At 44.7% G+C, this 17,743-nt stretch overlaps 1 protein-coding gene across 3 annotated transcripts in view; it reads left to right on the top strand.

Annotated features, from left to right (window-relative positions):
• LOC142585958 (cyclin-D-binding Myb-like transcription factor 1) overlaps positions 1 to 17,743 on the top strand; it is a 117,094-nt gene that overhangs the window by 49,278 nt on the left and 50,073 nt on the right. For all 3 annotated transcript variants that reach the window (XM_075697090.1, XM_075697091.1, XM_075697089.1), the window contains exons 5-9: positions 433 to 526; positions 606 to 682; positions 5,556 to 5,746; positions 8,002 to 8,111; positions 12,084 to 12,312. In XM_075697090.1, coding sequence (XP_075553205.1) covers positions 433 to 526; positions 606 to 682; positions 5,556 to 5,746; positions 8,002 to 8,111; positions 12,084 to 12,312 — 701 coding nt within the window. The remainder of the gene's footprint in view (positions 1 to 432; positions 527 to 605; positions 683 to 5,555; positions 5,747 to 8,001; positions 8,112 to 12,083; positions 12,313 to 17,743) is intronic.

Raw genomic sequence — 17,743 nt, 5'->3', positions numbered from 1 at the left:
GGTTTACAGCCCATGTGAAATTGTAACTTTGTTTTTACAAGTTCTGCTGTGGACTAACATCATACCTTTCTGCTTGAGATGACTTAACAAATACAGTCGTAGTGAACTGCTTTTGGTGCAGAATTACAGTCGTTAACTTTGTGCTTAATTTTATTTAAATTTATGGATTCGCTATAAAATATTTTTGGTTCTCAATCTAAATCTTGTTTCCAACAATCAGCAGAACTTGGCTCTCTGTTTCTTAAATGAAACAAAGTTTATTCAAGTAGGTACAGCAGTTGTATAATGCAAGTTTTTCTGCTTTTCACATGTGCATAGTATTTGCATGGAAAAATCAGTTGGCCCCAAGATAAAGCTTAGAGCCTTCTCTTTAATGCCGGCAATTTTTTTGTGAATACGACGGGTGGTGAGCCTTGGTAATCTTGGTTACAGACTTTGTCCCACCCTACCACTACATCTTCTTCGACCGATGTCAACCAGAATTGGTTCACTACAAAGGAGGACAAGACTAATTTCCATATCAAAGGTAAGAAACACATACCTTTAGCTCACAGAACAGAATTTTGTCATGTAGACTACTCATTCCATACTACTGAATCTTTCAGGCCACTCTTGGAAACAGGGCATGTTCTCCAAGGAAGAGACAGAAATTCTGCAAAGTAATATACAGAAGTACTGTGAGGTAGGACATGCCAATTTTTTCAGTATGTCATGTCATGTGGTGGTTATGCGCAGAAAGTTGCTGTGTTGAAATCTTGCCTAGATATGTCGCCAGGGGCTCCAGAACCTAGAAGGTGTGCGGGGGCCCACCCCCCACCCCTCAGTCTGTGAAAGGGCCGACAACCGCTCGACTATAGTAAATTAAGCCTTGGTTTCATAATGAAAAAAAAAAGTTGCAGTTTCACCTAAAAGGCGAAGCATCAATTGCAATAGAAAATTAGTGGACAGCTATACGAAGTGAGGATCGTAGTTTTACCGGCCATATAAACTTCTAGACACAGGCATACTAACTAAACTAAGAAGCATGGTGTCACGCACGCACTAGCAAACATGAACACATATCACTCTATCACTGTGGGAACTCGTCAAAACGCTGGAGTGATCAAGCTTGGCAGCAGCAGCAAGCGAATTGACCTTTGTGCTGCCTCTCGCATCAACATGCACCAAGCTGCGGAAACACAGCGCATGGTGGATTCAATATGGCTTTCAAGATGGCTTTCAAGATGGCTTTCAAGATGCAGCGGCCCAAGCCGGCACACACGGCTGTACGGGTAGCCCGGAGTAAAACGCGCGCCTCTCCCTACCTCCCCATGAGGCCCTGCATGCAACAAAAGATGGCGCGCTTCATCCCCGCTTTGCTCCCTTAGGTGTGCAATATTGAACCGCGATCTCCTGCTAACCATCACTCGCTTTCACTTGCACATACAGCACATGGCATGCAGCAATGATATTTTTTGCCCTTGGACATTATACAGAACCTCACAGCAACGCCTATGGCAGAAATATGCTTGGAGTGGTCCTTATAATTGCTGTCACAATAAAAAGAAAAGATGGAAGCCTAGGGTACAACAAAGCACCACCACCTCTCCAAGTATGCAGCAACATGCTTAGATTATGATGATTGAGACGTCTCAACAACTATGCATGTGTGCATTATGGGCGACTTCCCACGCTCTCATTTATCAACGTGACTGTTATGTGTATGACTCTGCCTGGTACGTTGGCTTGAGTCAAGAGAATGGAAGCACAAACCCAGTTTGCTGCACTCACCAGACTTGTTCAGAAAACACGTTATTGGCAACCAAGTACAGAAGGGATGTTAGAGTACATGAAGTGAACCTATAAAAACATTCCTTAGTCATGCAACTAGTCTTATCTGTTGAACTTATGCATGGTCTTATCTGCTACGCTGTTTATGAAAAGTGACATCTTGAAGCTTAGACCTGTGATGATGATGTATGATGAAAAACTTTATTTATCCCTCATTAAAGGGAAGAGGGCAACGGGATGGGGGGTAGGGGTAGGAACTTCACACCTGCACGGCAATTTGCCCATGAGTGGCAGAAAGGTTAAACGGTCTGGTCGGTAGTGTGTGCAGATGTCGTTGTAGGTAATAAGCCGATCCCGTGCTGTAAACGGCGCCTGCTCCGTGGCGAGGTCATACACATGTGATGCCTGAACCCGGACTGTAAATCTTCAAGCACTGCCATGAGCCGCCTCGTTTTTGGCAAAGCCCGCATGAGTCCCAATTAATGCCACAGTTTGATGGAAAGAATGGGCCAAAAGGAGGGAAAGGGCTGGCTTAGAAACGCTGCCTGCTCCAAAGTTATGTATGGCTGCTTTGGAGTCGCTAGCGGTAACTGATGAATTTGGGATTGTGGGGGCAAGGACTATGGCCGCCTCCTCCACCTCCTCCGAGGAAGAGCCAGGAATGGAGGCGGCAGCAGCGACCTGGCCGGGAGATTTAATGACTGATATTGCATAATGATTTCTGTTCCCATATTCGGTGGCATCAACATAGAGCACGTCTTTTGAGGTGGAGAATTGTTTTTGGAGTGCTTTTGCTCGCTGCCTCCTGCGCTGTTTGTGATGCACAGGGTGCATATTTTTAGGAAGTGGGGGGAGGCAGAGGTTCTCGTGTATGCGATGTGGAATGATGTATTTAGTCCTGATGATGGGTGCCTGAGTGATAGAAAGAGTTTGTAGAATGTGTCGACCTGTTGCGGTGTTAAAAAGTCTGCTATACTGGGATGTGAGGTGGGCTTCTGCAAGTTCAGTAAGTGTGTTGAAGGTGCCATTAAGCATTAGCCTTTCAGTGGAGGTACGTATGGGGACCCCCCAGAGCGAACTTATATATTTTGCGTAAAAGAGTGTCGACCTTATCTGATTCTGATTTAAGAAAATGTAGATATGGTGTTGTGAGTGTAATCTTATTGGTAACGAAGGCCTGGATCAAGCGGAAAAGTTTGGCCTCCTTTAGTCTGCCATGTTTATTGGAGACTCGCCCTAGAAGGTGCAGGGTGTGATCAGCTGTGGTGCAGAGTGTATGCAGGGCATATGTGTTGAGCCGGTTGCTTTGTATGTGTAAACTGAGCACCCGGAGCCTGTCCACTCTAGTAACAGGGATGTTGTTCAGAATGACCTGTATACTAGACATGTTTTTTGATCCCCCGGTGAGATGGCAGAAGTAGAAGCTCGGATTTTTGAAGGGAGCATGTGAGATTCATAGCCCCAGCATGAGCCACGACGGCGTCTGCTGCCGCCTGTAAAGTGTATTGAATCTCTCCATCGGAGCCGCCAGTCGTCCAAAGAGTGATGTCGTCGGCGCAGAGCAAAAACTTGAGATCAGGAATAGATCGCAATGCTCACGCCATCGGAATCATAGAAAGATTAAAAAGAAAAGGAGAGAGCACTGAGCCTTGGGGCGTGCCGTAGCTACCTAAAGCGTATCAAGGGGATTGCTCTGTGCCTATGTGTATGGTTGCGGTACGGTTGGCTAAGAAGGTACGTATGTAGTCATATGTCTTTCCCCCAACCCCAATGAGATTAAGCTCCCGGGGGATGGCAGAATGTGAAATGTTATTGAAGGCTCCGTAAAGGTCCAGACTGAGAATTGCTTGCTTATCTAGACTGTTATTGGGTGTAATGATCTCATGCTTCATTCAAAGCATGATATCTTGGCATGAGAGAGATTTTCGAAAACCTGCCATTTCTGATGGATAAAAATTGTTGTCTTTCATGTATTTACTGAGTCAGTTTTAATGTGCGAGTGTTTTACCTAGACAAGAAGTTAGTGATATAGGCCTGAGATTAGAAGTGTTCACTGGTTTGTTTGGCTTTAAGATAAAAATGATCCTGGCATTTTTCCACGAACTAGGGAGGGTGCCAGTGTCAAAGCAGTGATTGAAGTACGCCATGATGGCTGTGACGGAGTTGTCGTCTAGATTGCGGAGTATTTTGTTGTCAATAAGGTCAGGGCCTGGTGCTGACATTGTGCGCAGGGTGGCGAGGGCATGGCAAAGCTCTGCTTCCGTGATAGCGGCGCTTAGTAGCCCGTTGAGTTCGTCAGTGTACTTTGGCATGTCATACTGCTGAGCGGGAGGCAGATGTTTATGGCGGAGGTCGTTGAAGAGTCCGTTGAGATTGTTTATGTGTGCATGTCGCAGTTTGTTTATGCTGTGGTTGTGGTGTATGCGCAATACGTTAGAGTCTAATAACTGTCGCAAGAGTTGCCATGTGTGCTTGTTATCGAGGTTATCATGCATGCTGTCACATACCTGGCCTCACTGCTGGCAGGCCAGTTCTGTGGCGTGCTCCTGGATCTGGAGGTCTAATTTGAAAATTCTGAGTCTTAGTCTTTGGTTGTGCCGTCGCCTCTTCCACCATTTGAGAAGAGACTATTTGGCTTCCCACATGTGTAGAAGCATGGAATCAACCGTAGTGAGAGGGGTTTTGGGGGGCAGAGTAGTATTGTGCGTCTGGGCGTCTTAGTGTAGTTGCTGAACCCATTCTGAGATGTCTTGAATGTTTGTGGGAGCGGATATCTGGCGGGCTTCTCGAAAATTGTCCCAATTGGTAAGGCTTAGGAGTTTGGGTGCAAAAGGTTTGTGTTGGAATTGTAGTTTGATGATCAAGTAATAATGTAATGGTCGCTACCGAGGTTAACTTGGGAGTTGTGCCATGTGATGTGTTGGATTCTGTGTGTAAGCATAAGATCGGGGAGGTGCCCTTAGCTATGTTGTTGCCTAGCCTGGTCGGTGCATCAATGTTGTTATGTAATGTGAGTCTAAGGCCCATAGATTTGTGGCAATCTGATATAGGTCATAATTCATTGTACACAAGTTTATTATAACCAGGTTTCACTGCCCTGCAGTAATAGTACTTGGCTTGCTCAGATTGTTGATTTGAACAGGCCACATCGAATTGTCCGATACTGAAGTAAATTTGAAATGTTAATAAGCTGACTTTGAGCACTAGCAGTCTGACTGGCTTATATATGCACATGTATACATATAAACATTGGAGGTAGTTGAAAACAAGTTTTCTGATTGCCAAAGACCTTAGGTATAGCACTTCTCACCAAGTTTGTTGGTTCAATTGATAAATCAACCAATTTGTTAATAGATCAGCCAGTTCTTGCAGAAACACATCATGTAGCAAAAGCCACTGAGAGAAAAGAAAAGGACTGCTCTCATATGGCTTAACTGTGTTTGACTGCCTACAGTAACTGTTTCCAGCAGTTCTGGAATGTTGCATACTTAAGCTCTTGGAAGTCACAACGAAAACATAAATTAGCATCTTTAATACACATTTTGCTAGGGAATGAAATTCCAAAAGCGATTTGCTGCAGCTGCATAATTGTAAATAAATGCAATAAACATATAGTGTTATTAATAAAGACGCTGGTTATCAAGTTGGTTGGTATCAAGTTATCAAATGTATGATATGATGCTGCGTTTAATAACGGGTGCATGAGATACGGGCATGATATGACCATTGGTCATGGGGAACTGAGCAGCACAAATAAACATTAAGCAAAAGAACCATGTGTGTAGGAGCGTGAAATCAGCAACCCAGCCACGGTGATCTTCTCGATGACCAAGGAGGAGCGCAAAGACTTCTACCGCACTGTGGCCAAAGGCTTGAATCGACCCCTGTTCTCTGTGTACCGTCGTGTCATCCGCATGTACGACAACAAGAATCACATTGGCAAATACAGCTCTGAAGAACTGGACCAGCTCAAGGTGTACGTAGGCTATCTCCTGTTTCTGGCTACTTCGAACAGCAAGCTGAGGCACCGTGTACACTCTTACCCAATGGCCTTAATATTGCCAAGTTTTCTCAATAAACTGTTTGCAGTTTATTCTTGCAGATCTTATCTACTACTAGATTGTGCACGGTCAGGTCAATGTGTCAGTATTGTCTGACTCTCATCTGCAGTTTAATCCATGCACCAAAAAAAGAATGCTCTATTTGCACAGACATTATAAGATCAAATGTAACATGGTACAGACTTTTTCAAGCTCCAAAACTGTAAAAATACATCACCATGGTTGTAACACAACCTGATGTTATGTGAAGTCTTCAGCGAATTAAATATGGTAACTCCAGCTCAAACTCTTCAGTGAATTCTATACAGTATTGAAGTGCACATGCATCATGCACTGGTAAAAATCTACAAGTGCCACATGCACTCGTATCCTTTTCCTCAAAAACTATTCCTAATTGAAGTGCTTGTCTGAATGCAACAGCATAGCATGGCATGAAGTGAAGGAGATTGAATGAGCTGTGTTTCATTTATTGAAGACTGAGTCACTGTCAAGGGCTTTGAAGAAAGTAATTTACACACACAAACACTTGTATAACATACATTTCCTCTTCTTAGCTGCTCCTTACAACCATAAGCGGTGCTGCCTAAGGGATAAATTTAGTCAACTGGGCTTTGCTACTGATTTGCCTAGTTTTGCACCATTTTTCATGCCATGTATGCGGGGAAGTCCACTGACAGACCATTGTAAAGATGATAGGGTTGGGTTTTCTTTCATAGCTTAAACTCTTGAAGGTCAAATCTGGTGGGTTGCAAAAATATCTAAAGGCAATAAAGGCAAATACTAAGTCGATGTGGACTGTTTAAATACCATTTCAGAAGCCTTGCAACACTTGTTTCGTGCCAAGTAATGACTTCGTTTATAACAAAATTGCATCTAAAGGGTCCAAACACCTTTATCGCAATTCAAATATCCCATCACCCAATGGGGAGTGGTGACCTTGCATATGCCATCATCGCCCTTTGCTGCCGTTGGTGAGTAAAACATCGCCAGATAGACGGTGGTATGGTTTTTTCCACAAAACACAAATGTGCAGCCATGGACAAACCGAGCCAAGAAAGAGTGGTGGATTCTCTACTGCAGCTGCTTTTGGTCAAGTGGCACAGACCATTTGAGCATTCCGCGACATCGCATGGAAGTGGAATACTCTGCTACTTGCAGTTTGTGCGAGTTTTGCAAGGCAGCAAAACCACCGTCGCACTACGCTATAACGAAACTACTGAAACACAAAAGCATAGGTGGTGCAGAGTCAAGCAAAAACAAAACCTTTCGTCCGCCTGCATTGTTGTCAAGTGTAATGCCAATGAGTTCTTTTTTCTAAAGTTTATATAGAACTGGACAACTGACATTTTCTTTTATGTTATAATGCAATCCAATTATATTTTTATAACGAGTGGTTGAGTACTAGTGACAAAATTTAAAGGAGCAGTGCCTTCGTCATCGGTCAAGTACTTGAATGTCCCAGGGAAGTCCCTAATCGTGTCCTGCATTTACCTCAATTTCTCGATTATTAGGGCACTGATCCCAATAATATTGACGCCTTACAGATTCTTCAGCACTAGTCTATCACTTTAGTTTGACTTACTATTTGCCTTTAATGTTCCTTTAAGTAACTCATACAGAACACTTAGTTCAAGGCACATTTTCAGGGTAGTAATTGCAGAGAAAAGAACAAGTTGTGCTGGTGTTGATTTATGCTAGTGTGATACTGCTGACATGAATGACTGCATACAAACATATGGAATAATCTTTAGTTAGAATTTAGAGCAATGCACACTTAGGCAATCTTGCTTGCAAGATTGCTACATGACTGACAGCATTCGAACAAGTGAACATTTCTGGTTCGAACAAGTTAATATTCTTTCTTTTTAGAAGGCCAAAATTTTTTTTTAATCTTGTGAATACCTATCTTTTGAACAGTTATCTTGTGAACACCTATTTTGTGAACACCAATCTTGTGAATACATGGCAGTGCTGAGGCCATATCTTAATGTGGCAGTGGCAAAGCTGACCTAACATTTTAACATAGCATCTCTCAAAATAGTGATGGAGGCCTTTACACAGAATGCACCGCTTACTAGCTGAAACTTTAAGCCTTCATTCTTGGTCTCTGGGAGTTCACTTGAAAGTCACAGTGAGCTTTGCATCTGCATAAAGGTCTCCTTCTCTGCAGGCTACGAGCAGCCCATGGAAATGACTGGAGAGTTATTGGAAACGCACTGGGTCGGAGTGCAGCATCTATAAAGGATAGGTGTCGGCTCATGAAAGAGAACTGCCGTCAAGGTAAGGACACATTGTTTCACAAGGTGCTGTTACCTGGACAGTGCTATGAATTATTCAGGCTTAATTACTTCCTAATGCATAGTTCTTAGAAGCGTGTGATTGTATATTCCTGTATAAAAGTTGCACCCCTGGATTTGGGTCTAAATGTGCTAACAAAAAAACTACTAAGAAAATGATTTCTCCTTGGGCTACACTCCTCTCCCTTTAGGTGTACACCTTGTCATCCGCAGTGGCACAGTGCATATAGCTGTATTGGTATTCCTTTATGTCTGTTTGTTGCTTCTAGAGATGATAAACTGTTAAAGGGAAGCTTGTTGACTTTAAAGGTCGGAATGGTCATGGAATTTCTATCCTGGCATCCCACAGCTTGCCCTATCACATTTTCTCCCTGTGTTTTTCACGCCCTTCTAAGCCTGTCTACTTCACACTGTTAATTTACAAGGCCAACTTATTCGCATGCGCTAGTACCTAATCTTTTTAGTTCAGTTTTCTTCATGTGCTCAGTGTTTTAGATAACATATTAAGTTCAATGAACACTTGGGCAGTCAGGTAGAGTGTAACAAGAAGGACAACAGTCACTGATGAGGTATAAAAAGAATTCTTCAGATGTCAGATTGGTACCCTTCAAGGTGTCAATCCTTTAGCGATGTTTTGGACTGCATTTCCTTGTCTTTTGTGTGGTTGTGTGTGTGTGCGCGCATAGAGGTAGAACACCCGCCTCGCGTGCAAGAGGTCCATGGTTCGAATCCCGGTGCCGGCAATTTTCCACCGGATTAAAAAAAAAAATCCGCGTGTTGATAAAATTGCACAAACAGGCCTGGAGTGTGGCCTGATCCCGGTGACCAGAACCGGCAACGCACTCCCTCACCAGAGCAGGATTGGCCACCCTGGTGCAGTACTTGGCCACAACCTCCTGTGAACACAACAATCAAACCCCGGCCCTCAGTCCCCAGCAGCTGCGAAGCAACTGACCACGGCGGCGTTTAACGCTAGAACGTTATCTAGTGAGGCGAGTCTAGCAGTGCTATTGAAGGAATTAGAGGGCAGTAAATGGGATATAATAGGGCTCAGTGAAGTTAGGAGGCCAAAAAAAGCCTATACAGTGCTAAAAAGCGGGCACGTCCTGTGCTACCGGGGCTTAGCGGAAAGAAGAGAACTAGGAGTCGGATTCCTGATTAATAAGAATATAGCTGGTAATATACAGGAATTCTATAGCATTAACGAGAGGGTGGCAGGTCTTGTTGTGAAACTTAATAAGAGGTACAAAATGAAGATTGTACAGGCCTACGCCCCTACATCCAGTCATGATGACCAGGAAGTCGAAAGCTTCTATGAAGACGTGGAATCGGCGATGGGTAGAGTGAAAACTAAATACAGTATACTAATGGGCGACTTTAATGCCAAGGTAGGCAAGAAGCAGGCTGTAGACAAGGCAGTGGGGGAATATGGCATAGGCACTAGGAATAGCAGGGGAGAGTTATTAGTAGAGTTTGCGGAACAGAATAATATGAGGATAATGAATACCTTCTTCCGCATGCGGGATAGCCGAAAGTGGACCTGGAGGAGCTCAAACGGCGAGACTAGAAATGAAATAGACTTCATACTCTGCGCTAACCCTGGCATCATACAAGATGTGGACGTGCTCGGCAAGGTGCGCTGCAGTGACCACAGGATGGTAAGAACTCGAATTAGCCTAGACTTGAGGAGGGAACGGAAGAAACTGGTACATAAGAAGCCGATTAATGAGTTAGCGGTAAGAGGGAAAATAGAGGAATTCCAGATCAAGCTACAGAACAGGTATTCGGCTCTAACTCCGGAAGAGGACCTTAGTGTTGAAGCAATGAACGACAATCTTGTGGGCATCATTAAGGAGTGTGCAATGGAAGTCGGTGGTAACTCCGTTAGGCAGGATACCAGCAAACTATCGCAGGAGACGAAAGATCTGATCAAGAAACTCCAATGTATGAAAGCATCTAACCCTACAGCTAGAATAGAACTGGCAGAACTTTCGAAGTTAATCAACAAGCGTAAGACAGCTGACATAAGGAAGTATAATATGGATAGAATTGAACATGCTCTCAGGAACGGAGGAAGCCTAAAAACAGTGAAGAAGAAACTAGGAATTGGCAAGAATCAGATGTATGCGTTTAGAGACAAAGCCGGCAATATCATTACTAATATGGATGAGATAGTTCAAGTGGCTGAGGATTTCTATAGAGATTTATACAGTACCAGTGGCAACCTCGACGATAATGGAAGAGAAATTAGTCCAGAGGAATTCGAAATCCCAAAGGTAACGCCGGAAGAAGTAAAGAAAGCCTTAGGAGATATGCAAAGGGGGAAGGCAGCTGGGGAGGATCAGGTAACAACAGATTTGTTGAAGGATGGTGGACAGATTGTTCTAGAGAAACTGGCCACCCTGTATACGCAATACCTCATGACCTCAAGCGTACCGGAATCTTGGAAGAACGCTAACATAATCCTAATCCATAAGAAAGGGGACGCCAAAGACTTGAAAAATTATAGACCGATCAGCTTACTGTCCGTTGCCTACAAATTATTTACTAAGGTAATCGCAAATAGAATCAGGAACACCTTAGACTTCTGTCAAGCAAAGGACCAGGCAGGATTCCGTAAAGGCTACTCAACAATAGACCATATTCACACTGTCAATCGGGTGATAGAGAAATGTGTGGAATATAACCAACCCTTATATATAGCTTTCATTGATTACGAGAAAGCGTTTGATTCTGTCGAGACCTCAGCAGTCATAGAGGCATTACGGAATCAGGGTGTAGACGAGCCATATGTAAAAATACTGAAAGATATCTATAGCGGCTCCACAGCCACCGTAGTCCTCCATAAAGCAAGCAACAAAATCCCAATAAAGAAAGGCGTCAGGCAGGGAGATACGATATCTCCAATGCTATTCACAGCGTGTTGACAGGAGGTATTCAGAGACCTGGATTGGGAAGAATTGGGGATAAAAGTTAATGGAGAATACCTTAGTAAGTTGCGATTCGCTGATGATATTGCCTTGCTTAGTAACTCAGGGGACCAATTGCAATGCATGCTCACTGACCTGGAGAGGCAAAGCAGAAGAGTGGGTCTAAAAATTAATCTGCAGAAAACTAAAGTAATGCTTAACAGTCTCTGAAGAGAACAGCAATTTACAATAGGCAGCGAGGCACTGGAAGTCGTAAGGGAATACATCTACTTAGGGCAGGTAGTGACGGTGGATCCGGATCATGAGACGGAAATAATCAGAAGAATAAGAATGGGCTGGGGTGCGTTTGGCAGGCACATTTAGATCATGAACAGCAGGTTGCCATTGTCCCTCAAGAGAAAAGTATATAATAACTGTGTCTTACCAGTACTCACCTACGGGGCAGAAACGTGGAGGCTTACGAAAAGGGTTCTACTCAAATTGAGGACGACACAACGAGCTATGGAAAGAAGAATGATAGGTGTAACGTTAAGGGATAAGAAAAGAGCAGATTGGGTGAGGGAACAAACGCGAGTTAATGACATCTTAGTTGAAATCAAGAAAAAGAAATGGGCATAGGCAGGACATGTAATGAGGAGGGAAGATAGGCGATGGTCATTAAGGGTTACGGACTGGATCCCAAGGGTAGGGAAGCGTAGCAGGGGGCGGCAGAAAGTTAGGTGGGCGGATGAGATTAAGAAGTTTGCAGGCATGGCATGGCCACAATTAGTACATGACCGGGGTTGTTGGAGAAGTATGGGAGAGGCCTTTGCCCTGCAGTGGGCGTAACCAGGCTGATGATGATGATGATGATGATGATGATGATGATGATGATGATGCATCACCAGCTTACACATTCCCAAAGTTTGGTGATCTTGTCTCCAAAAGCTTCTTGGCTATGTAACTCTCAGGGAGCTATTGGCTGGATCAATGACTGGGATTGCATTAGGTAAGTTCATCATCATGGTAAAGCATCCTTGATGCAGGGGTGTGGGTGCCTGCCGAAGAACGGCGACTGGCGGAGGCTGTATATGACCTCAGCGGGGCACTGCCTGGGGAGATGGTGAGCGGTGGCCTGTCATGGACAGCCGTGGCAGAGCGTGTGGGCAGCCGTTCAGAAAAGCAATGTCGCACCAAGTGGCTCAACTACCTCAACTGGAAAGAGGCTGGGGGCACTCACTGGACTCGCCAGGACGACCTCACCCTCATCAGCACGTAAGGCACAACATACCTTGGTTGAGCCCAGCCACAACAATGTTGTAACAGGATTTCAAGCTAAAGCAGCAACCACATGAAGATATTTTCACATAACAAGCCAGTGTTTGCTTGAGATTACCATAGTTCACCAGTTTGTTTTTCTGTGATGAATTGCTTTGTTCAAAAGGTTGCTGTTTTCTAAGCAAACGAAACATGGGCATATCAGCCATCAAACAGCCAACTCATTAAGCTGACTAGCCCTGCTAGAGGGCGTTACACCATACCAAATTATCAAAACACTCTTAATTTGGTTGTTTTAAGGCCATTGTGGCATAACTCTATTGCTGCCATCAGTCGTCATGTCTGTGGTTGATTACATCCAGAAATACAGTCAAACCTCAATGTAATGAAGTTGGTAAAATCAGCAGTTTGCTTCATTATATAGAAATATTGTTGTATCGAAATTTGACCTTTTATGAAAATGAGTACAGTCGCTGATCCATTTTTCTTACAAGGAAGAGGCTGCAAAATATTCTGAATTATCGGGCAATTGAAGAAAGCAAATTTGAATGAGAAAAAAAATTAATTTTGTTGGAGTCGAGAGTTGGCAATGAAAGATATGGCTTCATGCAGTGTCAGCGATAACTTTGCATCGGCAGTACGAATTAAGCGAAGCCAGTCAATCTTTCGCGCAGTGTCGCCCGCAGTAGAACGACACTACAGTCGAAACCCGTGATAATGAAATCCCGCAACAATGAAAGTCTCGCGACAACACAATATTTTCGTTTCCCCGGTGAACGCCCGTGAGATTCAATGCATTTCGTACCTCTCAGCAACTAAATGTCGCTGTACTACAATCCCGCATCAACATAATTTGCCGGAGCGTAACCCCGCATATTACCTACTCGCGTAGGGCTAGCAGGCTCCAAAATGTGCTCAAATGCGTTGTTTTGCACTAAAATTGCGAAAAATGACGCCACATTACACTTGTGCGACCGTTGACATTTTTGTTTACAAAAGCAACCAAGCGCCGGAAGCGATCATGTGCACTGAAAACACGTCATGGCCGCCATCTTGTCTGTTGATTGCCTCTTTGAAACAGCACGCATGTTGCTACTGACATGTGACGACGGCTTTGCACACCTGCTAGGGGAGGTAGTAGATTGTTGTTCGAAATGCGTGTTCAATTTGCCTTCCCCGCGGCTGACGACTCGGCGTGGCCTAGGTCAATCCCGTCAGGCGAAACTAAACACAAACTGAATGTGCGTTTCAAACAATGATCGCCGATCGCAGCAGTGCACTGCATTATGTGCTCCTCGATGAGAAAAATGCATCAAAAATAAGGAAACTCACGTCCCACGGACATGAAATTGTTTATAGCATTTGAGATTATGGTCACAGCATGGAGTGCCACACATCGGGCCGTGATTGAGTGATCGTCCAGGAATATGCATCCCTTGTGTCAAGAACGCTGGTTTTGGTGCCGCTCTTTTGTTGCACTTTGGTATCAAGTATGCTGCCCGATGCCACCTTGGACATGACGCATGTGATGAGCTGCTCAACTACTACAATGAGTCTTGGTAGAACGGCACCATTCCTAAACAATGGAAATCGAGCCGCTTGATCCCCATTCTGAAACCTGGAAAGTCTCCGCTTAAGCTCTTATCATATCGTCCGATTGCGCTTTCAAGCTGCGTCGGAAAAGTGATGGAAAGAATGATTCTTGCTCGCTTGGAATGGTACCTAGAGCGATTCGACATCTATCCGGACGCCATGACGGGCTTTCGTCGAGGTTGCTCGTCCATTGACAACATCATTGACATCGTAACCTGGGTCCAAAATCAAAAAAGCCTCAAGCCTCTATCAGTGGCACTTTTTCTAGATATAAAAGGATCATACGACAACATCGCCCATGAGGCCAAACTAAACTCACTTGAGGCTATTGGAGTTGGTGGCCAGATGTATCAATGGATTCGGGACTATTTGACTGAGAGGGGCTTTTTCTTACAGACCGAAGATGGCCCGGCCCAACTTCAGAGTAGTACATCTGCCGTGGTGTGCCGCAGGGTGGAGTGTTGAGCCCTATTTTGTTCAACCTCGTCCTGGTAGGACTAGCAGAGTACTTACCGCAGACAGTTCATGTCTCAATATGCGCCGACGACATTTGCATCTGGGCCTCTGCGGTGACTCGCCCTCAGGTACAAGCCAGGCTTCAGCGGGCGGCAACCATGACAGCATCTTATCTCCGAGAACAAGGCCTCAGTGTGTCTACCAAAAAGTGCACAGTGATTGGTTTCACGTGCAAACAAATGTCATTGTATCCTGTTTCAATCAATGGTCAAGCTGTATCCTATGTTAAGACACATGGCTTTCTGGGCGTCATCATTGACCGCAACCTCTCGTGGAGCCCTCACTGCGTCCATCTGAAGAAGTTAGTTGCCATTGCTCAGGTATTCAAATTTCTCTGCAGGAAAAACTGGGGTACAGTAGTCCATTCTATGATGCAGCAGTACAGGGTATTGTTTCTCATACTCCTATACTATTACAGTCTACCAGTGTTGTCAAATGCATGCAAGACGAACTTTCGCACTTTGGAGAGCATACAAGGTCAAGCGCTACGCACGTGTTTAGGGCTGCCTCGGTGCACCTCAACAGCAGCAACAATTGCCATTGCGGGAGACCATATAATCCAGACACACGTCGCTGTCGACTCTCACAGAGCGCACATTCGCCATCTGTCAAGGATTCCCGGCCATCATTTGGCCTCCCTACCAGCTGAGAGACCTTAAGCAACCTTTTTATGAGTGATTAGCGCTCATGAATGCATATTGACATCTTTTACTCCAGCGGCGAAGCCTTCAGCTTCCCTGTGGTTCCTGCGACAGCCTCAAGTGAATTTTGCTATTCCTGGAATTACAAAAAAGTCCAATCATCTATCGTCGGCTCTGAAGCAACTTATGCTCCTATTACTGCACCAGACGTATCATGACGACATTCATATATATACCGATGGTTTGACCTTACCTACCAGCTCAACTGCCGCATTTGTCGTTCCAGCTAGGCAGGTTACAGTTAGATTCAAATTGTCATACATGACTACATCTACGTCGACAGAACTTGCAGCTCTCCATGCCGCTATGACGTACATCACCGAAGAGCCAACAGAGAAGTGGGTCGTATTTTGCGATTCTAAGGCAGCTCTTCACAGCATCCAGTCTGCATTACTTCACAGCCGAGTCAAAGATATCCGGACCGTGGCCACACCCATCACTGGCTCGAAAAGCGATTTGTGCACTAGTGCAATACTTGAAGTGCACTGGCTTAAGAGACCGTTTATAGTGTCTCAGTGTATAGCGTCCCTCCCACACGCACTCAGTGCTTAGTCTCTCCCCATTTCCCTCTTTCTATTCCCCTTTCCCCCACCCCCAGTGTAGGGTAGCAAACCGGATGCTCTTCTGGTTGACCTCCCTGCCTTTCCTATCCTTGTTTTCTCTCTCTTGGCGCCGGACACAGATTTGCTCTAAGGGGCCGTAATTGCAATCGTTTGCTTTTGGGTACACGAGATACAATCACTTTTGCATTTGGCACCATGTGCGTCGGCGCCTGCAGGCGACAGCGTGTGCTGGAGAAGTGCTGCGGCATGCGCTGTTGCTCTGCATCTGGTGCTGAGTTACGCAAAGTCTCGCAAAAGTGATCATATCTCCGAAAGCAATTGACCGAGAATACTGCTCCACAGCAGTGCTGCCACTGATGATCGACGTATGTGGCGCTCTTTGTACTGTCGGCAGTGCGGTTCTATATCCTTGAGCAAAGCTTGCCAAAGTAAGCTAACAGAATTTTGACGGTAAAAATTTGTTCTGCGATGCATTACCTATCTGTGCTGTCTCTTTTCGCAACAATGAAATTCTCGTGAAAGAGAATTTTTTCGTGTTCCCCGCCGATTTCGTTATTGCGAGGTTAAACTGTATCATGAAAAGCGCCAGCAGTGGGAAGCGAATGCTTTGTCTGCCTCTCACTTCAACATGTCTACGAAACTCGAGATTACAAAACCTCTAGTACTAAATACATGGGAAGATGGTGTGCATGATGCCACCCCATCTTGGCATGCTCACTCTTTGCACATGTGCCAGATTTTCTCTGAAGAGTGACTCAGTGGCAGAGTGGCTGTGGCTGAGTGCGGGCTACGTACGCGCTCAGCCACTCTGAAAGCCATGCACAGCTGCACTAGAAGAAAAGACGTGTGCCATGTTGCCCCTTACTTCCTCTCCCCCTCTCCCTTCATGCGTGCTTGATTGTGTTACTGGGAGCTCGCTCCCCTTTTCCCTTGTTCATGCGAGAAGTTGGTGCTCATCAAGCCACCATCCTTCTCGGCTCATCCTTGCATGCTTTCACTCGCGCCAAAGCATCAGCGTGTGGGGCGCGATAGAATCACATCACAATTGGACTTTATATGGAACATGAAGCTACTCCACTTCAAGGGTCTTCGCTCTATTTCAGAGGTGCGTTTGCAGCAGCCACTTGTAATTTAACCATTTGACCATCTGTGTCTGTGAAAGTTTCGATTTATTGTCTCGGCATTCCTTCGCGGTGGCAGTAAAATTTCGTTATATTGAAATAGTGTATAAACACACTTTGTTACATTGAGGTTTAAATACATGGTGTTCTATGAAAAAGTAGTTAGGAAAAGCTAATTTGTTACATCGAAGTTTAACTGTACTTCCACTTTTGTGCAACAGGAGGGGCTTTTGATGGGATAACTTATTGGAGAAACAGCCATTTTGATTACTGGCTTAGCCAATCAGCATCTGCATAAAGTGGTATTCCCAAAAGTGATTGACCTAAATGAAGGCCCCAGTTGTCAACTTTATATCTGTTGAGTTTACCTTTCGATCCTTGCCTGGAGACTTACTATATTAACCTTTTAAGGACGAGACATATAAATACCTGAAAGAACTGTTTATATTCTATCTAAGGATGCAAGACACATTGAGAATAACCACAATCAGCATGAAAAATATTTTGCAGAAACCTTTTTAGCAATAGGGGGAAACACCAGGCAGAAAACTGGAAGTGGGCTTCACCCCAAGCCACCTATGGCTTTATTTGGAATTCGTACAGACTGCTCTCATCACATGGGAACCATAAGTATGTGTTCCATTTGCTTTACATAATTTGTGTAATACCATTGCAGCCGGATATCTTACACCAGCCTGTCTCCTCTGCACACGCTTTCAAAAGAAAGTGAGTTGCATGCTGTTACGATCGGCCAGTGGGGGAAGTGACATTCTAGCCTTTCCTGGCCTACTGCAACGAATCGCTTTCTGAAGCTTACAATGTGTCCCCTCGGACACACCAGCGGTGACACTAAGGCAAGACACGTTTAGTGAACAGAGTGTTGCCATATGGATGGTACAGTGCTGCCGTCCCCAATGATGGGAGCGAGAAACGC

This window comes from Dermacentor variabilis, chromosome 6, assembly GCF_050947875.1.
Source record: "Dermacentor variabilis isolate Ectoservices chromosome 6, ASM5094787v1, whole genome shotgun sequence".
NCBI classification, from domain to species: Eukaryota; Metazoa; Arthropoda; class Arachnida; order Ixodida; family Ixodidae; genus Dermacentor; species Dermacentor variabilis.
Note: the sequence above shows the minus strand (reverse complement) of the source record. Positions and strands in the feature narration are given on the sequence as shown.